This window comes from Taudactylus pleione, unplaced genomic scaffold (genome assembly GCF_031769625.1).
Source record: "Taudactylus pleione unplaced genomic scaffold, aTauple2 ptg000976l, whole genome shotgun sequence".
NCBI lineage: Eukaryota > Metazoa > Chordata > Amphibia > Anura > Myobatrachidae > Taudactylus > Taudactylus pleione.
In genome coordinates this window covers 2,789,874-2,802,472 of record NW_028285377.1, presented here as the reverse complement: position 1 = coordinate 2,802,472, position 12,599 = coordinate 2,789,874, and the positions used below count along the sequence as shown (strand labels likewise).

Below are 12,599 nucleotides of genomic sequence, written 5' to 3'. Positions count from 1 at the left end.
ACTCGCAATATTAGGGTTGAAATCTTGTCCCCTGGCAGAAGCACCCTTTGTGCCTGAGAATCCAGAAGTGCCCCCAGATGTACCAGCCGCTGTATTGGAGAAAGGAAGGACTTCTTTCAATTGATGATCCAGCCGTGCGTCTTTAGGCAGGCAATTGTCAGTTGGAGATGGTGTTGTAAAACAGCTGGAGACTGTGCCAATATCAGGATTTTGGTGAAGACCAGAGGGGCCGTTTATAGACCAAAGGGCAGTGCCTGAAATTGGTAATGTTGTTGCAGGACAGCAAACCGAAGAAATTGTTGGTGGGATGGCGTAATAGGCACATGCAGATATGCATCATGAATGTCCAGGGAAGCCATAAAATCCCCAGGTTCCATTGCCAGCATAATTGACCGAAGAATCTCCATACGGAACTTGGGCACATGGATAAACTTGTTGAGGGTTTTCAGATTTAGAACAGGGCGATGAGACCCATTTGGTTTCTGAACCAAAAACAGATTGGACAAATAATCCCTCCCTTGATGAACCACAGGAACCAGGATTATCACCCCTGCCTTCAGTAGGGAGTAAATAGCCTCCTGGAGGGCCAAGGCCTTGGTAGAATCTGATGTGGGAGTTGTACAAAAAACTTCTGGGTAGGATGCCTCCAGGAGGTGAGGGTATACCCCTGAGAGACCACTTCTAGGACCCAGTCATCTGTTGTTGTTTGATGCCAGTAATCCGCAAAAATGAAGAAGGAGGAGTCCCGCCCCATCAGGTGGAGGGTTTGTTGTCCGACTTGGAAGCTGAACGTCTGACCGCCCAGGACCTCTTAGTTTACTGCTTGGTGGTCCTGCGAGAACTAGACGGTCTGAAGAAAGGCTGTCGTTTTGCTCTTCCCTGAGGGCGAAAGGACCGAAAAGAGGACTGCCTACAGTATGCTTTGATGAAGCTGTTGATGGCAGACCTGCAGATTTTGATGCTGCTAAAGAAGCCACTATCTTATCCAATTCTGCTCCAAAAAGTATGTTTCCATAAAGAGGCAGGGTTTACAGAGCCTTCTTGGATCCCGCATCTAATTTCCAGGACCTTAACCAAAGGGCTCTATGAGCAACAACCGAAGCTGCCGATGCTTTAGAAGCCAGAAGTCCAGCATCTATTCACGCATCTCCCAAATAGGAGATGACCTATATCTCCCTGTATGTGGGAGATATAGTTCAGCTGTTCTCTGGTAGCATTTGGTAGAGTATCTTCCAAAGCCCCTGTCCATTCTTCAACAGCCGTGGATATCCAGGCCGCAGCCATAGCCGACCGAGTAACAGCTCCAGATAATGAAAACACTGATTTAAGACATGTTTCAAGTTTTCTATCTGTAGGATCTTTAAGGGAAGATGCGGACGGTATAGGCAACGTAGCACTTCTGACTAAATGTGTCACATGAGCATCACCGGTAGGAGCAGTGGCGGGCTGGGCCGGGGCGCAGGGTGCCATGTGCCCCCCGGGCCGCAGCGTCATGCAGGCCGGTGCAGTCTGTGTCACTGTGACACAGACTGCACCACGTGTGTAGCGCTGACCAGACGGAGTTCGGTCAGCGCTACACTCACAAACACACAGCCGCCGGCTCCGGCAGCTGTGTGTTTGTTGTAAGCAGCCAATGAGAGTCTGTCAGACTCTCATTAGCTGCTGCTGCGCCCACTGCGGGAGCCGCTCCATCTTCCGGCTCCCGCAGTGGGTAATGGGAGAGACGTCATGATGTCATATGACGTCTCTCCCATAATGCAGAGCGGCCCGGCCTGGGAGGACAGACGGAGGAGCAGATGGCGGCCGCGGGAGCGGGGATTCAGGTAAGTTTATTCTTTTTTTTTTTTTTTTATATTACGTGTGTCTACTGGGGGGGGGGGTGTCTGGCACTACTTGGGGCACTACAAAGGGGGGACTACTACTACTGGGGGCACTACAAGGGGGGTGGGGGACTACAACTACTGGGGGCACTACAAGGGGGGGGACTACTACTACTGGGGGCACTACAAGGGGGGACTACTACTACTGGGGGCATTACAAGGGGGGTGGGGGACTACAACTACTGGGGGCACTACAAGGGGGGGGACTACTACTACTGGGGGCTCTATAAGGGTACTACTACTACTGGGGGCACTACAAGGGGGGTGGGGGACTACTACTACTGGGGACTACTACAAGGGGGGGTACTACTACTACTGGGGACACTACAAGGGGGGGACTACTACTACTGGGGACACTACAAGGGGGGGACTACAACTACTGGGGGCACTACTACTACTGGGGGCACTATAAGGGGGGGGACTACTACTACTACTGGGGGCACTATAAGGGGGGGGACTACTACTACTACTGGGGGCACTACAAGGGGGTGGGGGACTACTACTACTGGGGGCACTACAAGGGGGGTGGGGGACTACTACTACTGGGGGCACTACAAGGGGGGTGGGGGACTACTACTACTGGGGGCACTACAAGGGGGGTGGGGGACTACTACTACTGGGGGCACTACAAGGGGGGTGGGGGACTACTACTACTGGGGACACTACAAGGGGGGGACTACTACTACTGGGGACACTACAAGGGGGGGACTACTACTACTGGGGGCACTACAAGGGGGGACTACTACTAATGGGGGCACTGCAAATGGGGGGACTACTACTACTGGGGGCACTGCAAATGGGGGGACTACTACTACTGGGGGCACTACAAAGGGGGGGACTACTACTGGGGGCACTACTGGAGGCCTGCATAAGGGTGTTCTCTCCTGTGGCACACGGGTACACTGCATATGGGCACTACGACGGGGCTGCCCTAATCTTTATTTTTACCTTACATTAATCCCATATGGACCCGCCTCCTCCCTGGAACACTGGAGGGGGGGGCGCCGTAGAACGCATATTCTTCGGACACACGCTACTCCTCTGCCAGGGCCGCCTGCATGCATTTGCCCCCCAGGCTAAAAGTTGCCAGCCAGCCCCTGGGTAGGAGGGACTTCCCGCTTAGTACATTCAGTAGGTGGGAAGGGATCGAAAAATGCTAATCTTTTTGTAACATGGAACAGTTTATCCGGAGTACTCTATGCTCAGACTTGGGAAACTCAGCTTTTACCACCCTCTGGTGTTTAAACACTGGAACCTTATGGCTAGGAGTTGGCTCATCATCCTCTATATTTAGGATTGATTTGTCCGCCCTCACCAAAGAAGGGACATCCACTGTAGAAAGATCGTCCTCCTCTCCTGAGATAGGCCCTGGAGAAGAACACGGCGCATCATTTGACTCTTCCGATGATGCGTCTAAATCTAAATGCTGGGCAGACTAAGCAAATTATACCGTCCGCTTAGGCGCTTTAATGGCTACCGGTCTGTTTTCCTGCAACATTTGCTGAAACAGCAGCTGACTGAGCCGTACTCTGACTTGAGTGGCATAAATCCAGGAAGGATGTATAGGGGAGCAAACATAGCAGGCTGTGAGTATCCCCATTAAGGGAGGCAGCATGGGAGCAGCCAAACGGTCCACTAGCTACATCATAACCTGAGACAAGGACGACACCCAAACTCTCTCCTGTACAGGTGCTGGTATATTGGACTGGTGAGGTGGCTCTTTATAACAAATAGCACACAAACCATCCTGTATAAAATCCTGAGGGGACATGCCCACCAAACAGCTTTTACATGAAACCAGCACCGGGGTCTCAGGGTCTCATTCAGAGCCGCTCGTAAGCGGCCGCTCGTTCATTCCAAGCAATTTTCGCACATCTGCGCATGCGTATGGGTTTTAGTATGCATGCGCGAACCAGTCAGTGCGTTCAGACATCGTGTGCTTGCAAAATAGTGAATGCCTGGTAATTTGAGTGACAGAGTGAGGCGTTTGTGGGTGGTAACAGGGGAAGGTGCTTGAAAACGGGGAGTGGAGATCCGAATGCAGGCGTGCCAAACGGTCAAAACGGGCGTTTAATGGGTGTGCATAATTAACAAAGCAGCGTTATCGACCACGTCAGTTGGGTGTCTTTTAGCCAGAACTGCTCGCATGATTGCGGTAGGAAAATGCAACCACAAGAATAGCGAGCAGTTCATTCGCCTTTCGATGTACTCGATTAATCTAATAAATAGCGGACATGAAGTATGATGCGAGCGGCCAGGGGGCGTTTTATACAAAAAAACTCTGCATGTTTTGTTCGCTCGTTCAGACCTAGAGGCGTCAACAGACCGCAAAGAGCGAACGGTCAATTTAAATAGCCAGCCCCTTTTTCTGGACGAGCGAGCGCAAATAGCATCCGGCTCTGAATCAGACCCTCAGTTTTCTGTTTACCCTTATTTTTAGACATAATAAATAAGTGCAAAATGTGACTTCCTTCACCAAAAAATTATATATATTCCCCACACACATTTAGCAAAGGGTTGAGGAGAAATAACAGTGATAGTTATACCTGGCAGCACAGAAAAATAAAAAGGCAGTAACACACAGCAGAGCTAGCAAAAGACACACAATGCATATACAATATACAGGCCATGGGCCCTGAATCAACTACTAAAAACACAAGGTTTGGTGGATATGAGCGCTGTATAACCTGGTCTCTGGGGAGAGGTATACAGGGAGATGAGACCCAAAACCTCCTGAGACCAGCAGCTTCAGCAGAGCACTGATAGTGGTCACTGGGCGTCTCATATACAGAGGAGGGTAGGAGGAGCAACACAAACATGGGAAAACCTCAGCTGCATCGGCATCTGGGCTGGGTGAGGGGCTGCCAGGGAGATCCTACATCCCTGAAGATGTATTAACCCACCAGGTGCACTGGCCTTATAACATGGCCGTCACCACTGTTCCTGGCGCCAGACTGACTTGCCCGCCGGTTACTGGTGTTGCGGCGCTGGAGGGGGTAGGTATAACACCAGCACAGGCATCCTTTAGGACGCCTAGCGCTGCTTGCTCTAAAGTAAAAATAAATAAAATAAAAAGCTTGGGACTGCCTGAGCAGTCCCCGTTATAGAGGTGCATCTGAATCCTGCCGCACCAATGAAAAACTGAATGCCTGTGGGCGGGGTATATGTGGAGGAGGACCCAAGGCATCCTGGGAGCTGAAAGCTTAACTGTTTGGTGCCTGGATCACTCCAACCACATTTCTCCATGGTATCCCTGTGGACCCTGAAGAAGAAAAAGTTGGACTAAAACCCCAAACCTGTTTGGTCTGATGGCACTGGAACAATCATTCTCGATAGTAGGGATGAGATTAATGCTTGAAGGGCGAGATATCCTGATTCATCCCTCAGTGGCAGCAGTGCAAAAAAAAGTATAGACGGTGTCCCGAAGTGGTCTACAATATAACCTCTCTAGATGATGCTTCACACCCACTGATCCAAGGACATAGCTATCCGCCTCTCTGATAGTCCAGATGGAAACCGCTTGAACAAGCTCTTAGGGGAGTTTATTGTGTCTTGCCAGAGTGCGAAAGGTACAAAACCGCTGATCCCTGGGCTTTGCATGCTTCATTTATCTGCTGCATTGGGGAGCCATGGAATCATCCACTAACTTAGACAGGGGGCTGAGAGGGAGGGAGTAGAGGACTGCAACATGGGAAAGGGTAGGAGACAGCTGTGCACTCACTGGATGTAGACAGTCTGCCCTGCCCTGAGCGAGTTCCATGATGGAGTGCACTAACACCTTAACCCAGGGGGGTTCCACCATCTTAGCTGCAGCCTCCACAAAAGCGTGCTGAGCTCGGCCTACTTTCATCAGTAACACCAACTGTTCCCCCTACAGCTCAGGATCTAGAACAGTATTTCTTCTCATACATAATGTAACACAAGAAAGAAAACACACGTGACAATAACATATAGAACACGCAAAGCTGCAAGCCCCACACGTGACAATAACATATAGAGCACACAAAGCTGCAAGCCCCACACGTGACAATAACATACAGAACACACAAAGCTGCAAGCCCCACACGTGACAACATATAGAACATGCAAAGCTGCAAGCCCCACACGTGACAGTAACATATAGAACACAAAGCTGCAAGCCCCACACGTGATTCTGCAGAAGATACACACAGTAAGTTGTTGTGTATACTGTATATGAGCCATATACAGATATAAAGGGAATATACAACAGCAAACTTCAAAAAGAGTATGTTCCCTTTAGCTGCACACTTATACCCCCCCCCCCCCACACACACTTACATACGGGTTGTGTATGAAATGCCGACGGCGTAAAAGCTGCCAGTTCAAATACCGGCACTGGAAGTCTGACAGCAGAAAATCCCGACGTCGGCTTGTAAGTATAGGTAACCCTCCCCTCCCCTAAACCTAACCCTCCCCTCCCCTAAACCTAACCCTCCCCTCAACCTAACCCTCCCCTCCCCTAAACCTAACCCTCCCTTGGGGGTGCCTAACCCTAAGGGGTATATTTACTAAAGTGAGGGTTTTTAGAAGTGGGGATGTTGCCCATAGCAACCAGGTTCTAGCCATTAACTTCTAGAAGGTGCTAGATAATGTTAAGTAGAATCTGATTGGTTGCTATGGGCAACATCTCCACTTCTAAAAACCCGCACTTTAGTAAATAAACCCCACAGACTCTGGGGGTGGTGCCTAACCCTAAGTCTTCCCCCGTGGTGCCTATCCCTAACCCTCGTGGGGCTTATGATAGGCATCTGTATGTAGACGGCTATCTTTAGTCCCATGCCAGGCTTTCAGTGTCGGGATTCTGGCGGTCGGCATCCTGACTACATCCTTACACACACACACACACGGCCGCACCTCAAGGCAGCTACAGCGAGGGAACAGCGCAACAAAACTACACGCATAGAGAAGCAGCGTATTTTACAAAATATGCTCACAATCTTATCTTAGCGAGAATGGGGCCATAATGGCTGCCGGTCCTTGTCACAGGATGGACGGTTTAGCAAAGTAGAAGCAGGACACAGCAGCCTGGGTAAGGACCATAGCAAGCCCCATCTGAAGGACCATAGCAAGCCCCATCTGAAGGACCATAGCAAGCCCCATCTGAAGGACCATAACAAGCCCCATCTGAATCACAATGAGAGACAGGGCTGAGCAGGAGTTCCAGCAGTGACTCCCGGAGTCGTGGTCATGGTTCCCGTGACCTATGTGAGGTGCCCTGAGGTCTAGGAGCATGTGGCCTCTCTCCGAAAGCCCAGACAGATAGGCGGTTAGGTGTGGTGGACAGACCGTAGAAACCAGTCCTAACCTACCCAACACCAGTACATGAAAATAAAAAACAAAACAAAAATTAATAAAGTGGATTAAAAGTTAAACTTATAGTAGAACCAAAAGGATGGTGCCCATTCCATGGGATGTAGAGTGCCTGCTCCTGTAAAAGCACCCGCTACATCCCGAGGTATGCCAGTATCCCCCAGACTGGATGCCAGAGAACACGTCTTTGCAGTGTGTAGTTTGGATTAGGGACATAAATCAATGCAAGATTATAGTAACAGCAATCTTCAGAAAGCGATGACTATTACAAAATATTGGATCTAGTATAAACACATGACTCTTTATACTACCTGCTAGGCGACTTCTTTGACATGGCGAGTGAGCGGCTTGTGTCTCCCGGCACAGCATTATCTGATATAGTCTGTAGGCTGTCGCTGGTCTCGTTGTGTTCTACAGGCTCTTCAATATATGCAAAGAAAATAGGTTAAACATTGACTTCATAAATAGTTTTCTTTTATGAAAAGTATTTACCAATCACTAATGTTGTTATACTAGAATATTCGTACTTGTTAAATCTACATCTTATGTGCATCATCTGGGACGCAGAATGGTATAAGCCCCGTCAATAGGAGGTTGAGCATTAAAGATTTAATACTACAGTTCATATCCCAGTCGTGACTCTAAAGCTGGGTACACACTTGTCCAATTCTCATCCAATCCAACGTCAGACCAGCTGCTTTGTCAGACATTGGTAGAGTGTGCGCTCACAAGACCTCTGCTTTCATACATCTTGGTTTTCTGGTCTTGTGAAAAGATTTTTAAACCTGCTGAAAAATCAGGAGACCAGATCGCCAATCACCAGACCAATTTACAAGTGTGTACACTCCTGAGACTGGTTTTTCCAATTATTCTCTCACTTCATCCCAGTTAAGCTGGGTACACACCTATACAATGACACATTCGATGCGACTGTTCGGAAGTGCCGATCACAGTCCCATTGCACACGTACAAATATATACAATCCAAGGTGTGACCTTCGAGCATACACATTTTCCCAAGTTCAGGCTGCGATCACAGTGCGTGTACCTAAAATTAACATAATGGGCAGGAAGGGGGTGTGATTATGAGACAAAAACAAGCCCACGTGAACATTTTCAGAGCTATTACGTCCGTTCATTTATGAACTAGCTAGTGTAGTTCAGGACAGAACATTCGTTTGTCTTTGTCATTCTCCAGCATGACTTTGAGAAAAAGGAAGGCTCAAGCTATGGCAACAGCAATTCAATCTATTAGGAGGAGAAAGAGGAGCAGAAATCGGAGTTGTTGGACCAGGGATTGGTTGCAGAGGTGAGAGACACCTTCTCCCACATACCTCTGACTCAAGAGATACGTGAGAACAACCCTGATGATTTCAGGAATTTCATACGTATGGATGATGCATCCTCCAGGAGCTTCTCCGTCTGGTAACCCCGCTCATCGAAAAGGAGGACACCTATATGAGGAGGGCCATTTCTCCGGAGCAGAGATTGGTGGCCACACTGCGCTATCTTGGAACCAGGAGGTCACTGGCTGATTTGCGGTACAGCACCGCCATATCATCTCAGGCGCTTGGGGAGATCATACCAGACACCTGTGAGGCCATATTTGAAATCCAGCATGATGAATATAGTGAGGTAAATATAAATGACACACTCAGTTGTTGAACATTTTTTGTTGTATTGAATAATAAATAACATTTGTCAACCATAAATGTAATATATATATATATATATACACATATACATACACATTAACTTTAAAGATCTTGATAATAAGTTGCATCATGGGTAGAGGTATGGGACGGAGAGGGAGTCTTGTTATACTGGTGGAACTGAGCACTGGCCTTGTTGTACTGTGGGCATTGTGACCTTCCTGTTGGTACAGTAGATGGTAGTGGGTGATGTTGCGTTAGCATAGAAGGTGATGTCTGCTGCATATCAAAGCGTCCATGCTGGGGGTAGGTCTAGGTGGGTATATTTATTTATGTATTTATTACCAGTTATTTATATAGCGCACACATATTCCGCAGCACTTTACAGAGAATATTTGGCCATTCACATCAGTCCCTGCCCCAGAAGAGCTGACAATCTATGGCCCTGATTCAGAGCCGGACGCTCGCATAGCTGTGGGTGAGCACCCACAGCTATTGCGAGCGGCCAGGATGATGGTCGCGATGGTCAAGACCATCGCGACCATCGGGCTTGCGACGAGACCCTTGCGGTAGGGTCTCATGGCCGCAAGCCCCAGAGAGCTTCTGGCTCTAATAGATATTCCCTATCACATGCACACACACACATACTCACTAGGGTTAATTTTGGAATTTGGGAGGAAACCGGAGCAAACCCACGCAAGCACAGGGAGAATATACTAACTCCACACAGTTAGAGCCGTGGTGGGAATCGAACCCACGACCTCAGTGCTGTTAGGCAGTAATGCTAACCATTACACCATCTGTGCTGCCCATAAGCAGATGCATGTGGTGGTGGCAATGGAGCAGGGCAGATTGGTCTGAACTCAGGGCGTTGGGGCATGGGGGGGGGGTCATCTATCAGTCGGGTGCACTGTGAAAGTGTTCTGATATTTGCCCTGTAAAAGGTCTCATTAATAATGCGTTCCACCTCGTAACGAGTTGCACAATCCAGGTCCCTAAGTTTTTTGGCATAGGAGTTTGCCAGATGATCATGCTTGTCCTCATCCAATGCCATGAGCCTGTTTGCGGACTCCAAGATTTGGGGAGTCATGACCTCTGATTGATCTGCTCCTTGCCGCGGCCTCTTGCGTGCCCGTCTCATGCTAACATCCACCTGCTGTGTTGGTTGTTGGCTGCTGGTGGAGGGGCTTGAGAATGGAGGTTGCATTGATAGCTGGGATGGTTGCTGGGGGCTGGGGATCGGGGTTGAACAGAGGACTGGTGATGGAGCACTTGTATGGTCCTCAATTGTTGGTGATCTCCCTTCTTCCCCAAAAATAGAGTGCGTACACACTCGTTATCGAATGAACAGATCGAAATCGAAAGAACGGCCCGACGATTGTACAGTTGTGTACCTAGCTATAGTGGCAGCCGTTCTGCCAAAGATTGGAAGAGTGTGTATGGTGACACAATCCTTTCAGCAGATTGTTGCAGCAGATGCAGATTGGAAGTCTGCTGAAAATTGGACAAGTGTGTATGTATAGATTGGATGTAGGTCTGCTGAAGTATTGTATAAACAGTCTGATCTGGTCTCTGATCTCCTGAGGATTGGACAAGTGTGTACCCAGCTGTAGTGAACTGGTTTTGTCCGAAAGCTGAGACTTCAGCTGCATATATACACAGTCGAGTCACATTATTATGACCACCTCCTACATTTGAGGTCGGCAGCGCGTAGCCCATGAAGTACGTCACGTGCCGTGTGCTGGCTTGGTGGGTACATAAGGTGTGCGTTAGGTCGTCTGCACACATATCACTCGTTGCCGTCATGGGTAAAAGGGGCGATTCATCAGAGTTGCAAAAAGGGATGGTTATTGGCTTTCAGGCCAAGGGTGGCAGTATTTCTGACACAGCGCAGTTGGTGAACGCTTTGCGTGCTGCTGTGGTGAAGGTGTATCGTGACTGGACAAATGGCACCATTGCAAATAAACGACGTGGAAACTGCAGAACACCACGTGCCATTGATGCGAGGTTAATGTTGGCTACGAAGATGTGTGAGGGCCGACCGACATGCTACAGTGGAGCAGCTCACCGTCAAAACGAACCTGGGGGCTACCAGACGTGTGTTGAAAACGACAGTTCTGCGGACCCGGCTCCGTATGGGGCACAGAAGCAAACGGACGGTCACTGCATCTATACTAATGAAGGTGCATTGGCGGAAAAGGCGTCCATTTTCACACCTGTATAGGAATTGAACCTCCGCTGATTGGCAAAGGGTTTCCTTAGCCGATGAGTCACGTTTTCTGCTTCATTGAACAGATGGACGTTGGCGTGTCAGCCGAAAAACATCGGAGAACAAACACCCTGCAACCATTGCTGGAACAACACGAGCTGGTGGTGGCATGTTTTCATGTCAGTCTCTGGGTCCACTCATCCATGTGGAAGGCACCCGCAGCCGATTTGGTTATGAATCCATCCTTGCAGAGCATGTACACCCATACATGCTGATTGTCTTCCCTGATGCGAATGAGATCTTCCAACAAGACAATGCGACATGTCACATGGCTAGAGATGTCCGACAGTGGTTGGACGAGCACAATAAAGACTTCAGAATACTTCCTGGCCCCCTAATTCCCTGGCTGAACCCAATTGAGCATCTGTGGAACCACCCTCCAGCAGCTTTGGGATGCACTGCAGTCAGCATGGCTCCATACACCTGTGCCAACCTACCAGCACCTTACTGAGCGACTCCCAGCCCGTCTAGCTGCTGTCTGTGCTGCACACGGTGGTTAATCTGGCTATTAGCTGGTGGTCACAATAATGTGACTCCACTGTGTAGATCTGGCTACCAGGTCAAGCAACACAATCTACAGCAACCGTATTGGACAGATCCAGGTACATGAGCGAATGCTATTGGGCCCTATGACTAACTGACCCTGTAATCTGCCAATAACAATCAACGTCTGATTGCTGATTATTTTGGAGCCATTACATCTTGTGATTTCTGGCCAAATTGGTTGTACAAATTGCTGTTTGCAGAGGCAGCTATAAGAGAAAACAGTGTACATACAGTAGGGTAACAAGCTTAACCTCCAAACTACTCAAGACAACTCTTTTAAGTGTGGCAACTATTCCAGGTCCTGTACTCAGCTAACAGATATACACGACGGAAGAGTGCACCAGGGAAGGCAAAGCATATATAACAGGCATAGGGGATATTAAACTCCCTGTCAATAACCTAACAAAATATATATTAATATTTATTTTAAGGTCACTATGCAGCTCTCAGCTAAGCACTGAATGATTTACTCTTCAATTTCTTAGATGTTGGAAGTTTGCTGCTTATAAATATTTTGGATGTATGAAGTTTGTTTCATACAGAGATGGATCTGACATCACAAACTTCCCTGAGATGGATCTGACATCACAAACTTCCCTGAGATGGATCTGACATCACAAACTTCCCTGAGATGGATCTGACATCACAAACTTCCCTCTACTGTGTCACAGGAGCCTCCCATATGTACACAAAAAGCCAGATCTTTCTGTACTTTTCATGGGATGTACTTACTGTATATGTAATAATTGTACCATTAATTGTGAAGTAAAATCCTTTAGTCTTTGCCTTTTTTTATTTTGCACTCTCAATGATTTCGTGGTCTCAGGGATCCTTATAGGTAGAATATTGAAGCTGGGATAAAATTGCTCTTTATAAAATTGTTAAAACTAATTATGTAAAAAAAAAATCTTATTGCTATGGT

The 12,599-nt window shown here is 48.3% G+C and overlaps 1 protein-coding gene across 1 annotated transcript in view; it reads right to left on the bottom strand.

Moving 5' to 3' along the window:
* Positions 1–12,599, bottom strand: part of CARF (calcium responsive transcription factor) — a 308,136-nt gene that overhangs the window by 215,012 nt on the left and 80,525 nt on the right. The window contains exon 5 of the mRNA XM_088460719.1: positions 7,523–7,631. Coding sequence (XP_088316845.1) covers positions 7,523–7,631 — 109 coding nt within the window. The remainder of the gene's footprint in view (positions 1–7,522; positions 7,632–12,599) is intronic.